The following is a 17259-nucleotide window of genomic DNA, read 5'->3' on the forward strand; positions in this document are numbered from 1 at the left end:
CTGGGAAATACAGATGTGGTTAGGGAAAGATTGAATATTTTCATTAAGGGTAGGGCTAATAAGCTTGCACAACCTTTTAACACGTAGGGCGGAATGCCGTCAGGGCCACAAGATTTCTTTGGTTTTAACTTTTTTATTGCCTTTTCAACATCATCAATACTGATTGCGTTTAGTACAAATTCTTCGCCTACGTCTATCTTTTGGTGGTCTTCGATTAAATTGCAGTCGTAATTCGCGGGCGTGCTCTTATAGGTGGAAAGGAAATGCTGGACAAAGGCGTTCGCAATTGCCTCGTCATCGTCTAGTGTAGTGTCATTGTATTTGAGGGGCATGGACGTATTTTTCCTCCCTTTATTTTGAACGAAGGACCAAAAGTGTCTAAAATCGAGTTTTATATAATTTTCTGTTTCTGATATGTAATTCCTGTAAGCTATTTCAATTTGCCTTTTGGTTATTTTGCGGAGAGTTTCAAACTGTGCACGATGAAAGTTGGTATTACCAATTCCACGTTTCCATTTCTTATGGTGGTGGGATTTGCTTTTAATGTTTTTAATTATGCCACTGGTGAACCAACTAGGATATCGTGATGTTATGGATTTCTTTTTGTACGGGACGGTAGCTTCGAAAACTTTATCCAGATTTTCGTAAAAGATATCAAGCGCGTCATTTACATTCTTTTGATTGGATATTTCTTCCCAGTTGATGGTAGCAATTTCACGGTACATTACTTCAAAGTTTGCTTTTTGGAAATTACGCATGCTAATTGTTCTCTCTTTATTTGCTTTAACATGTTTCGAAACAAAGAATTCGATGCTAAGTTGGGGGTGATGTTCATCCTCCGGTACTAACGTTTCAGTTTCTTTACAGACCGACACGTTTTGGATGTTAGTCAGAACTAAGTCTAGTGTTTTGTTGTTGGTGTTTAACACATTATTTACACTACTTAAATTGTAGTAAGACATAAAGTTGGAGAGAGTTTTAGATTTTTGCGAGCCTTTGCTGAAATCATAATTAGAACCTGTTACTTCCGGCAAGTTAAAATCACCTACGAGGAGTATGCGTGAACTGGGAAGACATACAGAATAAATCGCTTCATAAAACGCTTCATAAATTGAAATAGTACACAAGGGTGGGAAATATACTATGCATATATACAGAGACATAATATCGTTAATTACAGTTTTTTCGAGGACACATTCAATTGGTAGGTCAGCTAATTCTATGGTGGTTGATCTGTATCTGTTTTGTATTCCTAAAATAACCCCCCCTCCATCCTTTTTTCCCAAGGTTTTCATTTTCCGGTCACATCTAGTTACGCCATATCTGTCATCAAACAGTTCACTGTCCCTGATGCCAGGTACCAGCCAGCTTTCGACTACAGCCACTGCAGCATAGTCGTTGGCGAAAACGCTTTGAGAGAAAGTCCTGATTTTCGTACGGAGTCCTCGGGTATTTTGAAATGCTAGATTAAATAATGCTTTACTCACCGCCTCTTTCCCTTTTTCTGGGGATGACCGTTGACTGCCTGTCCATCATTGGGTGGAATGACCTCTCTCCCTATTGTTGTTCCTTACCCTCGGGTCCCGACGGGAAGAGAGGGTGGATGCGGATGGCGAACGTTGCTTCGGTCCCTGCCCTCCTGCTGCTCCAGCTGCCGTCGCGGCCTCCGACGGAGGCGCGGAAGGGGTAGGTGGAATTCCTTTGTCACGTTGACGAGAGACAGGTACTTCGTCCGGTTGCATACTCTCCAGGTCGCCGAGTGTGTAACGCCTCCCGTCGATGAACAGATACCGAAACTGCAGGTATGCATACTTTCCTTGATTCCTGGCCTCGATCATGTGGTACTGGAGCTTCTTCCGTTCTTCTCGAACCTTTGCAGAGTAGTCCTGCTCCAAATACACACGGCTTCCTTTCAGTTCTTTGCTGTTGCGTAACACTTCTTCTTTCTTTTTGTCAGACAGAAATTTGCATATCACAGGTCTGTTCTTGTTTGCTTGCTTTTTCCCGAGACGATGCACACGATCGAGATCGAGCGTCAGCACTTAGGCTATTTTGCTCCCGTCATTTTATAGGGGGCCAGCCCCTTATCATTACAAATAACAACTCTAACGTTGCCTAACTAAAAACGTTAAAATGTTCTGACTTCTGTTAAAAGCTGAGGCTGAAAACAGGCACTCAGCACACACAAGGACAAAAAACAGGACAACACACACAAAATTATACTGGCCATAGTGCCAGTCGCCAGAGCCTCGTTAGTCTTTAGTCCAGGGTGCACTACGTGGAAGTGAGGTTGACTTTTGGGCACCTACGTGGAAGGTACCCCTTATACCCCCCCCCCTGGAAAGTGAAAGTCAACCAAAAATTATATATTGCACACACACACAGTTTCATTTCAGCCACATTAATATGTGTTAATTATTGCAAGAACATGGTAAATTCAAATTTAAGCAATGTTTTTTTGAGGGAACAACATTATTATTGGAGAAGATGTGCCTTGTTTCCCCCCCCCTGGAAAAAAAAATACCTTCCTTGCCCGTCCCTGGAGAAATTCCTGCAGACGTCCATGGCTTTAAGGTTCAGTTGGTTCTTAAGGAAGAATTCTTCTTGGGTATTTATTAATATAAATCTGACTTCAGTAGTATGCATTAGAATTCAAAAGAAATTCAGTTCAAGTGTGCTGTTCTTCCAATGAACTTCTAAATCACAGGGAATGGGTGTCAAGAATTAATCTACCTGTGCTTTGAGTCAATAAATGAATTTATAACATATTGATTCTACAATATATACAAACTTACAATTTGATACAATTCACCAATTGGAATTTGTCTAGATTTTCCAATTGGTTTCAGTTGAGATTCCGATTGAAACCAATACATTCCGATACCTATATTAGGCATCCAATAGAATCCAATTCATTCCAATTGAAACCAATTGAATCAAATTGAAATTTCAATTGGAACCAATAGAAAATTCCAGCTGGGATGAGCTGTACTCCTACGAGCAATATTTTCACTGGTAAAATAACAGCAGACCACACAGAAAAAGGAATTATTTCTCAGAATTCACATGGTTTTGTTGACTTTGTTCATAGAGTGGATGAAGAATAATTCATTTCAGCAATCACACATTGTGCCAGCAGCTTTTCGAGATTTTTTTCCCATTAACTTTTACTTCTTTGTTGAAAAATTGTAGTTAGTTCCATACCAAGCTTAAAAATGCAAATCTTCTTTAATGTATTGCATGTTTTAAAGAAAGTGTTATGTTGTTTTATATTTACACTCAAGAAACCATTTAGTAATTGTTGTGATGTTGGTCATCTTGTTTATGTCCACTGGCATCACATACGTGCCATGCACTAAGGCATCATAAAATTTCCTTCATTAATTCAGATCTGCCATCTTGTCAGCTGGTAAACAGCTTCACTTAATTTTTTGGTACTGTTTTGTTGCTTTTCTCCTCTCTAGGTTAATAACAATGATGATGATTAGTGATGAATTAATTAAATGATAAGGAATACAAAAACAATGAAACATTCATGCCTTACGTAGACTTTGAATCATAGTACAAAATGTTAACCATTTCACAAAAGAGACCAGCACATACTTAGTTAAAAAAAATGGGCATACACATAATATTCCTTGTAATAGTGTAGCTTTTGAAATGTTTTCATTTGGTACTTATAGCCAAAGGCTCAAATTTACAAACATAGGAAAGAATTCACTTCTCATCTCATTTCAAATACCACCATGTGCATGTATGTAAATCACTAAAGGGCATGATAAAAAAAATGTGAAGCTTAAAGTAATGGCATAAGAGCCTTGAATTGTTTTCATTGCAAGGTCAAAAGTAGAATAGAAGTAGCTTGCAGAATAAATGCAAACTGCAAAGTAATAAATTCTTTAATGTTTAACATTTAACAACATTTTCTTATTTTGCAGCGTCATATGCCATATCCAGTAACACGAAGCTCAGTAAAATAATGTTTCTTTACTGTGCATTTGCGAAGTTTATGTTGTAAGTATGGGTGAGTATAAATTCTGTACATATTACTTTTAGAAGAGAAATGCATTTTTTTCATTTATAAATACATATAGAACAAGATTGTTTTTCACAAGCATTCATTAATTCACTAATTGTGTAACTAGAGACCTTATGATTATAAAGTTCATGACAGAGTTTCACAACCTTCCACCCAACTACAGGAGCAGAATCGCCAACAAAACAGGGCTACTTCGAAGTTTCTAAACCTCTTCCCCTCCATTAAACAGAATAGGACGTGGCAGTGATTGGATGCCAAAATACGGAGGGACAAGGTAGCATATTAGAGGCAAGAAGTGTGGGGAGGGACACCTGCACCCCTTCTAATCGCCGCCACTGGGTAGGAGTCTGTCCACGTGCATTGCAAAGATTGAGGAGGGTTTAGTCATCTCTATCTGGATATTCATAGCTACATATTTTGATGCCCTAGCCAGGATTGTAGTTTGACCTCATAAATCGAAAACTATTTTGAATAGATCAATAGAGATCTTTTCATGACGTGGTCGAACAGGGAATGTCATGTGCTGATTTGAAAGGCGACATCCATTTTTATGTGGTGATTCCCCCCAAAGAAGAAGTATCTAGGGGTCTCTTCATCACTTGAAAATTTTCAATGGGAACATGGGTTGAATAACACTTTACATGTTTTCCTGCTTCCTCTGCCTTTGCCAGGTGTCAATTTTTCCGTTGCATATTCTTTGTTGCCTTGAAAAAGAAAAAAAGCTTTCAATGGCACCCTCTGTGTATGGCATCCTAGGCTTCAGCTCCCCTAGTCTACCCCTTGCCCTGATTCAAGTTTTCTATTTGAAACAGCACGGATGATCATTATTGGGACACTTTTGTAGTTAATCAGTCTTCATGCTTCTCCTTGAACATGTTGCAGAGTTTTGTAGGTATAATACACACAAAAAGTGTGCTAATGTTCTAGAGAATGTAAACTGTGACGTGAGCTGTGATTTCCACATCACTGCTCAGTTTAAGACCTGGCTCACCATACTGAGCATTGTAGCTCAGTCGGTAATGTGTCTGACTACCATGCTAAAGGACCCGGGATCGATCCCCAGCCGGTTCATATCCGGTAACTTTTCTAACCTTGGAAGCGGCCCCGGCACCCACCCAGGGTCAAATGACATGGGTACCTGGGGGTAAAGGCAGTCGGGGGCATGATGCTGATCACATAACCCCCACTCACGACTGGATCAAGAAAGTGTGGGGCGTTACCCCCACACCCTATACGCGTTCATGGTGTGGTGCTAAGCACAGGGGAGCACTTTACCTTTTACACACAGTAATGCCTAATGTCTGTGTTGAAAAGTGTATTTTAAAATTATTTTCAAACTTACAAAACACACTTAAACTTACTTTACCAGTGCTTATAACTATAGGGTGTTCCGTACAGGATGCCGAATTAGAAAATTAAATAAAAAATAGGGAAAATATCATGAAAATAGTTAAATTTCACATATATGTAAGCAGTAACATCTCCAATTTACAGATGAAAGACAATGTCAGGCATATGTCCAACCCTACTGAGTCTGCATGCAATTATACGCTCCACAAAATTATTGATTATTTGTTGCTCTGTCTGACGAGAATGAACGATTCCGCTGTTGACACTGAACCGGTTGACTGAAACTTCAACATTAGTCTGTGAACTGTAGACTCGTTAGGTGTTTTATTCCTTCCGAAAATCGTACGAAGTTTTCGCACTGTCTGCGTTGCACTTTCACCACTTTGGTAAAATGTCTTCACAATGAGAACACGTTACTCATTCGTAAACTGTTCCGTACCGTAACCACAACAAACTAGTCAAAACAATTGAGGCTACACTAATTCACATGACAACAGATACCAACATTGGTAAGAACAGGTCTACTAACCTCGAAACAAAATAATTGCACTCGATTCAAATTCGGCATCCTATACGGAACACCCTTTAGTAAACAGAATATACCTTCTATCATATTAAGATGTTCGCATGTGGCTTGACCCAAGCCTTAAGTAACAGTAAGTGTAATTATATTACATTTTGAAAAGAGTAACTTTATCTGAGTCAGTTTGAGCAGAGCATTGCGGCCATAAACTTAGCTAATAACGAGAGTAACTGTAAAAAGTAACTTTTCAATGTCTTGGTGAACCATGGTACAATGAATTTGCAGATACAAGAATTGCAGTGTTTTTCTGTCTGCTACACTGCTTTTTTAATCAGGGTGTTTTCTTTTCATGTTTTTGCAGGTGCTGGTGCTTTGCTCTACCATCTTATGGGATGTCACCTCCATCTTCATTGTTGTTTGCTCACACCTAGTCTTCCAATTCCAGAATACATGTACAAAAATTAGAGTTAATGAGAGTTAGCACCCAATGCTTCCTCAAGGGACAAGATATTTAAGAGTCTACAAGTTCACATTCCATTTTAACCAAGTGATAAATAAGGTATGTCATATCGATTTTTATAGTACTTCTGATGTAATAGATATAGTGAAAGTACAGCAAATGCAAGGAGTTCAGAGGGAGGGGGTAAAGGGGCATGGCTGCCTCCTGGAAAATGAAGGTTGGTGTAACCACATCAGTCATAGTAATTTGCATTAATTATTACCATGGACTGATAATTACAAGCAAGATTGGCAGGGATGCCCATCCCCGCAAGAACAATGGTGCACCCCCCATATTATGCATCACCCCAAATCTTATCATTCATACCCTCAAACAATGTCGCATATAATCCACATAAATTATTTAATTACGACAGCGTGTCTACTGAAAGTAACTTTTCTCTTAGCTTTACAGAACACTATACTTCATCTGCCCCACCTCCGTAAACAGGGATGCCCATCACCCCAAGACCGTTGATGCATTATACCCCAATATCGTTCATCATAATACCCCTAAAATAGTTTGGATGGTTACGAAATAATTTACTTGAATACAATGCCATGTTAAACTGTCCATATTTTTTTAATTGTTCAGTTTTCGAAATAACAGAAAGCTGTCATGTTGATTGGTTACATGTAATAAATTAAATTACATAAATATGAACTTAAACAGTGTTCGTGAGTAGAGAATAAGATATATGAAACCCACAATTTGAGTATTTAACACAAAATGTTACACAACTTAAGATAGAAAATTCAACCTGGGCAAACCAAATAACATGCTGCAGCCATGTGACCAATTCAATTATTGTTTCACAAGACATTACAGAACCCTAGCTAGAAATTCCTAAGCTCAGGGTGAGAATATAATATGGTTCCTCCTTTAAAGAACTCTCCCCCTCTGCTTGGGGCAAATATAATTATTTTAGTAATCCATAGCAGTAATTACTTGGAATTTATAATTAGTGCAAATTTCAATTGTTAAAGTAAAATTGCCCTGTGACAAGAAGTTAGAAATGCGAATTTGGTATTATTTATTTTTCTGTTTATCAGGTAACATGCAAGATGTTACTATATGAAGTACACTTAGTACAACTATTACAGCATACAGGGAATCAATAATAAAATAATAGGGCCTCCCCGATGGCGCAGTTGTATCATCGCCTTGTAATCAAGGGGTCCCAGGTCCAATACACGGTGGAGGCACAAGTGGTTCAGATCCCACTTTAAACTGTAGGTCCAGTCCCGATTAGCCTTACTGTGCATAAAGTGTACTTTAAAACAACAAATCAATCAATCAATCAATAATACAATAATATTGTTAATAGAAGTAAATCATTCAAATGATGCACCTGCTTTAAATTAAGCAGTACACTAACACTAAGCATATATATTTTAATAAGTGATGTTATTAATCAATATCGAGAATATCATTCATGTCTTGTAATGCAGCTATAGTATAAAACTTCACATTCACCTCAGTAAAATGCCACACACATATTTTGATAACAAATTATTGCAAGTCAAGTGAGCAAGAGAATTTTTGCATCCATTTCTTTGTGGCTTTCAAGAATATTAATTCAATACTTTCTTAGAATCTTGCGATATTTACTATTTTCTAGCTTCTCTTCTTACATTTTCGGCACCAAAAACGTATGGGAACCATTTCGCTAAATATAGTCCCCAAAATATAATATTCGAACTTTCCCCCCCCACTACAGAAATCCCTTGACAATCTAAGATTTAACACTTTATCAAGAGCTTCATATCTATCCCCTTAAATTTAATACTCAATCCTCCCACCAAAATTTCCAGGCCAATATTAGACAGTTACTGTTTGTACTGTAGAGTGGATATTGCCTCCTCCAAAACAAATAATTCTCAGTTCCCACACCAGAATTTCCGCAACAGTCTAAGATAATAGTAATACACAATAATTTGTTACACCCCTCAATTTAATGCTCAATCTCCCCTAACTAAAATACCTACCATAATCTAAGACTTAACGATATTCAAGAGTTGGATATAGACCACCGCTGCTCTATACTGTAATTTGAGTTAACTAGATATAACACACACCTTTGTTTTCAAGGTTGCAAGCCTGTAGAAGTCAAGCAAATGGACAGTGATTAATGCATAATAGAAGAAATTTCTTAATAAAGTCAAATACGAAAATCTTGATTTTTTTTTTTTTTAAAAAAATGCCTAATCTGTATGGTCAACCATGGAAGTGATGTAGTAAATATGTGTAACGTATTGGTGTGTTATAGGCTATAGCATGTCTGCTCCCAATAATTCAGTGCTAATTGATTTTGTGTGTATATCTCTCAATTGTTGCTTATGACGATATCCTTACACTACACAAACAAAGTTCGTGTTGTGTACAATAAACTTATTTTCATTTATAATCCACTTCATGTATGATGTAGCTCTACTCTTGAAGTACAATTTGTATGACCTTGTATGTTTCCCTACATACTCGAAAAAAAAATAATTGAAAAGTCAGGGAAGAAGTAGATACATAACAAATCCTTAAAAAGTAGCACAGAATCAAACATTATTGTGCTTTCATGAATGTAACTTTTTTCACACTGTGAACACAACTTTGAATGATTAGGTATTGCTTATGTTGCAAGAGCGAGCCAGTGTTTTATATTTCCAGTTATACCTACAGTTGGTCTCAGGCTACAATGATTCTTTGTCAGTAACAAATTATAACCTGGGAAATGTGGGGGGAAAAAAAATGGTGGTTATGAGAAAGAAACTTGAGCAGATTAATTGTGTTCATCTGGAAGATAACAAAGTGGTATAATTGTGTGGGACACACATGTATTATGCAATGTCTCTGGACCAGAAAGAGAATACAAAGCACTTTTCGCCTTAAGGGGGTTTTGGTTGGGGATATATATATATTTTCATAAATATGACGCAACGTAGAGCAGGAGTGCCCATAAAGGAGAGGGGGATTCATGACACGCCTGCATCATGGGAAGTTTTTGGGGGACAAAATTTTATATTTTAGCTATCAATTGTATATATCTTCACACAAAAATCAGGGGCGGAGGATCATTTCTTATGATTGACTTGTTGATTTTTTTTCAGTACACTTACAATGGCAGTGAGCCTGAGCATTTTTGTACGTTTTATGTTAGCAATCCCGAAAGTGAGCCGTGCTTTTTCTTTCTTTACTCTTTTAATTTCAAATCCAATGAAAGGTTTCGAATATCATGCACCTTTTAATTGTTGTCATCTCGGCAAGAGGTAAACAATGTCTGGTGTTTTATTTGTGGTAGTTCCAAGCCACTGTTGGAACTTCCAACATGCGGACATCTTTTAGTGTTGGATGATTTCAGGCATGATTTGTTTCCCTTGTATGTGTTCCTGTGCTACGACGGACTGGATAATTGTAAAATGCTGTCAGTTGTCGTTGTCAAAAGCTTATGTATTTTGAAAATTTATTTTTAAAAAAAATGCAATAAAATTATCAACATTCAAACAAAAATCAATTACTGCATGTTTATCCAAACTACAAGGTGGTTATAATTAAAGTGACGGTGTTCAGAGTGGTACAGCACGGGCTGTAATGAGAGTAGCAGTCTGAAACTTCGTAGATATGATAATGAAGCAATGCGCTCGCGAATTATGCAAAAAAAAAATTAGTTCCAATTCTCGCCACCAGGGTAAAAAATTGCGCTGTAAGCAGTCAAAACGTGGTATAGTTACAGGAAAAACACTATAAATCGCAGAAAACAATACTCTTTGTAATAAAATATCGCTACAATTTCACTATTCGAATTACATGAACATTACTAAAGGAAAAAGCAACAAGCGTCACCAATGACAACCAGGGAGCTCACACAATGGTTAGGCAATGTCACCGACTTTGACGTCAGAGTTACGGAAAATTCCACGTTTCGACTGCTTACAGCGCCATTTTTTACCCTGGTGGCGAGAATTGGAACTAATTTTTTTTTTTTCATAATTCGCGAGCGCATTGCTTCATTATCATATCTACGAAGTTTCAGACTGCTACTCTCATTACAGCCCGTGCTGTACCACTCTGAACACCGTCACTTTAATTATAACCACCTGGTACATTTGTGTGTGTGTGTGGCGGGGTGGATTTTGATGAACGACTTTCGGAGATATATCCACGGCCTTTGGGAAGATTAGCACCGGCATTAAAAAGAAAGAAGTCTAACTATTTATAACAGAAGATGGGCACTCACAAGATTTCCATTTAAGTTTGCTCTTTAAGAAGTTACATAATTAGAATTAGAAGTTAGATTTGTGCAGTCATTTGTTGTGTTGGATAAATTTTAAGTGCATGTGCATTTAAAGTAAGCATTTCTAGTGTCAGGAAAAGTTACTTGTTTTCATGGTATCTCCAACCACCTAACGTTTGCTGAAATTCTTGTCCTCCACCCGGTATAAATATTATATCAAAGGAATTAAACAAAGCATTTATTTTGTTGTTTTGTTATTAATTAAACAAAATATTTTTTCTTCTTTCCATATTTTTGTATTCACATTAGGTTTTTTGCATGTCTTTTTCTGCCACGTTTGACTAATTGAAGCATAGAGGACAAAGTATTGATATGAAATTGATGAGTGGACATTGAAAACTCCAAACCAGTTCCCAGGTCTGAATTCAAACTTGAAACTCTTTGATGGCAACTGTTTATTCTGTTTGGGTTAAACTTTAGTTGTCATTAGCAGAAAATAGTTTTTCCCTTCAACCTTAGAGTAACTTTTAGTTATTATTCAATACCAATGGCATTGATATGGTGTGTTGGTATTTTTATTTTGTCTGGTCACTTTTCTGCCTCTTTAGGCTAATTGTAACAATGAGGATGTATGGTTATTAGATGTAATTGGTGCCATTGACACTCACAAAGGGGCACTCATACTCATGCCAGGATTCATATCCAAACTGCTTCATTGGCTGCTTAACATCTTCATTGCTTCAGTAAGTTTTAAAATTAACTGCTAATATGTAGGCATCTTATAAAAACTGTCTGGGAAATTCTTTATAACAATGGTAAAAATGTGACTGTTGTTCATTTAAGGGATACACTGAATTTTGGCTCTTGTTTATTCTTGTTGCAAACCACTTTCATGTAGATCACTATCACAGGAAGACCCATCCCACGTCACAATTAACCAGTTGGTATAATAAGCAACATTAGTTAAATCAACTGACCAAACAAGAGTGGTCTCAAACTAACAAAAGTAAAAAAAAAAAAGATATTTGCAACAACTTGTTTTTGTCAAGATAGGAAGCACCATTGCAACATAAATGATCCTAGCAAGTCTCACGTTTTGCTACATGCCTCATGCCTCCCATGTGGTAGCAGACAGGCCATTTTATTCTTCATAATTGCATTAAATTATGAACACCTCTTTAAGAAAATTCTTTAGTGTACTGATGTGTCTAAGTATTACACAAATTTCCATAGAGTACATGGCATACCAGTATTATTAAGTGCTATATGGGATCTTGTTGAACTAATTTTCATAATGCTGTATTTTTTCTATTGCAGGACTTAATATGTGGACCCTTTCGGAAGCATTCATCATTGTATTTGATAATTTGAGTGCTTGTGGTGCTATCAGCATGTGGTAGCTTAAAAAACCTGAAAGAACCTTTGGGATTTAATTGTGTTTGTGCTTTTGTGTGCGTGTGTGTGTGTGTCACGTGCATGGATGCAGTACTTGTTGAGTACACCGGTCAATTGACTGAAGAGTTCGTTGTTGTATCAAAAAAGTAATATATATTTCAATTCCAAATACTATCTTGGAAAAAGATGGTAGACAGATGGTTATGTATAGGGAGATACACCATTGTAATTTTGATATGAATATGTATTGTGTGCAAGTGAATTCTGTGCTCTATTGAATGGAATAGAATTTTTTAAAAAAACTGCCGAGACGTAATGTAGCATTTGCTAGCATTTTATACTTCCTGATGACAAATAGAAAACATGTGGTGGAATGCTTGGGATTCACATAACAGTTCTATGTACAGTACTTAAATATGCATATCACACAATGTTCTATGATATAATATTACTGTACAACAGAAATTTGCATATTATGTTACCATGGTTGCTCAAGTACATTTCTGATCAATTGAGTTGGAATGATGATGGTTGTATCAAAGATAATTTAATTTATATTCATGCTCTATTTTGGTCCAATGCTGTTTATACAGTGAAAAGGTCTTACTGATTATTATGACGAAGCAATTTACTAACACGTTTTCAAAAATATATTGCTTAAAAAATGCCTTATAATTTATTACAACAAATTATGTATTCAGGAAAACCAATGTGCCAGATCATGCATTTTAAAATGTTTTGCTAGAAGCAGTGTTAATGTGTAGTTTTTTTTCTTTTTGCACATGTTGATCCATGATGCACATACACAACTTATATAGAAATATTTTATAAATGACTTTGCTGTAAGCAAAATTTGGTCCTCTATATTTCTATGCAGAACTTTATAAAAGTCTTGCTTTTTGTACATAGTAGATTTCCTTTTCTTATAGTTATGGAACTTTGATTTACTGAATGTCTTTGTTAGTATTGATGGTGTGCAATCATAGTTTGTAAGTTATATTTATGTAGGATCCATTCTGTTGACTTTTACATGCAAGTTTATGGTTACAAATTTTAACATGTTGAAATGATTTTTGTCTTCATTGTTTTAGAATATATGGAGGCACTAGTTCTATTCCTATTGTATGCTATGCATTGTATAATTGAATACATGCTTTTCTTTTTTTTAATGAATTATTTTCCAATACATGTCTTGAAATATCCAAGCAGCAAGTGTGAATATGGAAACAATGATGAATTCATTGTCATACATTGACTTAACCATCTTGTAACCATGTAAATATGAATTGTGTGAAGTTTTATTCAATGATGCAAATATTTTGTGGTATGTATTGACTTTGAAAGTATGATACGGGATAAAGTTAGAATAGAACCACACTTAACTGTTGGTTATCAGCCATGGACTATTACTCTGATTGTAATTGCACATATATAAATATATATATATACATAAACGGAAGTGAAGTATTGTAGGTCAGGATAAATAAAAGTGAATATTTAAGATCGTTTTGAAACATGAGACTGAAATACTTGTTCATGTTAATGTAAAAAACATTTTATGGAGTATTTTCATTAAATATCATGCATGTATAGTCTATATTCTTACATAACATATACATATATATTTTTTGAAGCTATTTCTCTGGTTGCGAGAAAGCATACAAATGCATTCCATCTTGCTACGAAATGTAGTGAGATATCCAGAAACATATTATATGTATATAGGAGAAGCGTTGAGGAGGAGGCTTTTTATTTGGTATTCCTTATTTCATAACACTCCATAGCATGTTCATCTTAAATACATTTGTACTTAAGAGTACTAGTACTTGAATCTTGTCTTGGTTCAAAATAATTTGTTCCTTTATCACATTGCATTCACATTTGAAAAGTATTTTTTTTGTGTGTTCATGTACATTATTTCATTTCAATTTTGTGTTCACCAGATGCATATATGTAAAGCTATCACTCCTTCCATCAGATTGGTTAATTTTAGTTTTTAATAAAACCAGTCCTTATTATAACATGAAGTTTTCCCCTTCCTTTTTGACCATTCCATTGTTTGCATACTTTCAGATGCATCCTAGAATATTAAGTAGAAATCACATGAAAAAAGAATTAAAAGTTAAAGAAAAAAATCAAGTTTGAAATGTACTAAAACTATGGTATTAATCTTGACTTCCAAATACCAGAGACTGGTTTTATAAAAACTCCTAAATTCTTTGTGTACTTATATGGTATTATCATAAGCCAGTCCATTATCCAGTTAGCCAAATGCTAATTCTAAAAATGATGGTGCTGAGTTTTGACCTTCTAAAGAAATGGCAAGTTTTTGAAAAGATGTATAGGTGGTTAGCACCTGAGTTATCAAGCAGATAAAGAAACCGAAATTATTTATTTTTAATATAATATATTTTGGTACTTTCTGACTGTTGTGAAAATTGTGTTGGAAAAACTAAATTTATATATGAATATATAAAAGTGCACTTAGCATATTTTTTCATTTTATGCATGTACAAACGAATGTGTGTTTATGTCGATATCTAATTACTTTGAAAGAAGTATTTGAGCTGTTCTATTACTTATTGCATTGCACTTTTTGTAAGTGACATGTTGTTTATTTACCTAACATGTATGCATGTGTGTATGTGTGTATGTAAACGTGCATTGTAATGCACAAGAGCATCAGAGTGATGATTTTTCTTTGGTAAAGTGGAAGAATTGAAGATGGAGATGCTGTAACATTGTTATGTTGGGTGGCACATTGTTTCTTTACAACATGTATATGGAGAACATGAATATATATCTAATATATACATGGTTAAAGTCATTGTTTGTGTCACATGTTGCACCTATATGTGTAAAGTTGGGAAGGAGTTGCAAATTAATAATAAAAACTGGTTCATCACTGATGTTGTCTTGTTATTTAAGTGAATGGTGTCCTCGTGAATCATTTGGTGTTTGTTTACGTGTATTGAACTAGACTTCGGTAAATTCATTTTGAATCAAGGGCAGATTATGGCAAGATGGAACTATTAATAAATCTTTAATTGACATTAGTTGGGTCTTATTTATGAACTTGGTTGTCCTTATGACAATGGTGTGTTGTGTTAGAATTTTATTACATGCTTTTGCCATGGTAAAGGGGGTGCACTGGAATTTTATCTGGTGGACCAGTACAGCCGTGGCATATATGAACACCTATCAGGATTTTCTTTCCACTCACACTCGCATATTCACTTGCAAATGTTTGTTAATAACGTGTTAATAGACACTGATAATTTTCTTACATGTAGTCTTAAGCTTCTTGAGTGTGTACAATGCAGTATTTGTCATTATTGTTTAATATCTGCATTTTGTGTGAAAATGCAAGACTACGTATCTGCCATATTTTAATTTTAGTAATGAAATAGTCACTGCCTTCCCTTCCTATCAGCAGCAGAACTGAGTAGGTACTTTTCATTTGCGAATTACTACAGGTGATCTCTCTCTATTTTTTTCTCAAGAGAGCACCACTTTTGTCACTAATTATTGCTCAATGTAGAGCATTCTTGTCGAGAACTAAGAGTGTTGTTGTACCTTATGACCCTTTACTTTACGTAAGTTGAATTTCTGATAATTAGCCTCTCTTGATACCCTTGTGTTATGCATTCTACTTTGTCAGCTTGTTTACTTTGAAAATCTATACTTTGTGGTTGGGACCTCAGTCACTTGGTCTTGAAGCACAATACTTACACACAGTGAACTGTATTTCATAAGTGAAGTAACCCGTAATAATCAGTGCTTGAAGTGAAAATTATTATCTGGGGGATGTTTGGTCAAGCCTTGGGGTTAGCTAGGGATGCTCTATGGTTTAATATGATGACAGTCAGTCAAGTCAGGGAGATGCTTTGCGAAAATTTTACTAGCGGTGGGGGGGGGGGGGATACCATTCTCCCACATCCCTCTTTTCACTTCGAGCATGAGTAATAATATTCATAAGCTTAAGGTAGGCCCATTAGTGTGGTTCCATGGATAGTTCTCCACATTATATCCCATATAGGGTCTCTACGATGGTGTAGTGGAAACGTCACCTTGTAATCGAGGGTTCCCAGGGTCGATACCTGGTGGAGGCACATGGCACAGTTCGAATCCCACTTTAAGCTGTAGGTCCAGTCCCAATCAGCCCTTCTGTGCATAAAGTGGACTTAGACAATGATTCTACACATTCTATACTGTTAATCAGGGGCGGCCGCTCATAAGGACGATAACGGACGCCGCACTGCCATGTGTAATCACAAGTGAACAAACATTACTTTAACATTTATATATTAGCTTTTACATTGTCTGAATTGCAAATATTCCGTTGCTTATAGATCGTTGGTTAGTCGGTTCTGTATTCATTCTTCCGCGGTGACAATTGTGAAGTTCGCACGCCACCGTGCGGGGGAATACGGAACTTCGAGAGAAATTTGGCGGGGTGCCATCCTCCCACTTTATGAAACTTGGAGCATTCTCAGGTGCAGCCGCGAGGGTTAAGAGGTGAGGGAACTGGGGGAATAACACGCACGGGATCTGTGCATGAGAAGACTGAGGGTTTGTCATCCGAAACCCACCCCTCTTGGCAAAACTGGCCCTCTCTTCGGAGAATGGTAAACAATGAAGAGTTGTCAGAAGCAATGAAGTTAACATAAAAAAAAAAAAAAATACCAACCGGTGGAAAAAATCATTCCGTATTCCATAATCTCATTGACTTATGACATAAGAGTAGAGCAATAAATTACGCAATTTCCAATGAGGAAAGAAAATATCTGTAACTGAAAAATTAGACTCTTGCTTGATTTTTGTTATTTACCGTAGGTTTCTGCTACTTTTCGGTAATCACGACGATGAGCATGAGTGATGATATAATGAAATTGATGGAGGGGCAATCACGAAGATCACCCATGCCGGGATTCGAACCCAGTACCACTGGTTTTGTATTGTGGTATATTAGCCACGGAAGTCGGCTACAAGTTCTTGTTACTGGCAAAATTAGATTAAATTACATGTTTTTATTAGCACGTTTTTAAAAAAATCGTGATAGTGTGACAAAGTTTCACAATATTTTCAAGCTGGCTGTTAAATAAATTAACAACTCATCATCTAAACTCACCAAGATCCGCTACAGGAACCTTAGAACTACGAATTTCTGAAAATTTTGCAAAATTGTCTGGCATCCCCGAGGCAATAACACGACCGCGTGGGAAGAC

At 36.3% G+C, this 17259-nt stretch overlaps 1 protein-coding gene across 6 annotated transcripts in view; it reads left to right on the forward strand.

The window, feature by feature from the left end:
• LOC145988637 (cyclic AMP response element-binding protein A-like) overlaps positions 1–14940 on the forward strand; it is a 305719-nt gene extending 290779 nt beyond the window's left edge. For all 6 annotated transcript variants that reach the window (XM_083123681.1, XM_083123682.1, XM_083123680.1 and 3 more), the window contains exons 8-10: positions 3939–4024; positions 6274–6471; positions 11954–14940. In XM_083123681.1, the coding sequence (XP_082979807.1) occupies positions 3939–3980 (42 nt within the window). In that variant the 3' untranslated portion in view covers positions 3981–4024; positions 6274–6471; positions 11954–14940. The remainder of the gene's footprint in view (positions 1–3938; positions 4025–6273; positions 6472–11953) is intronic.
• Positions 14941–17259: the final 2319 nt, after the last annotated feature.

The sequence above is a fragment of the Lepisma saccharinum genome, chromosome 6 (genome assembly GCF_977018435.1).
Source record: "Lepisma saccharinum chromosome 6, izLepSacc3.1, whole genome shotgun sequence".
Lineage (NCBI taxonomy): Eukaryota > Metazoa > Arthropoda > Insecta > Zygentoma > Lepismatidae > Lepisma > Lepisma saccharinum.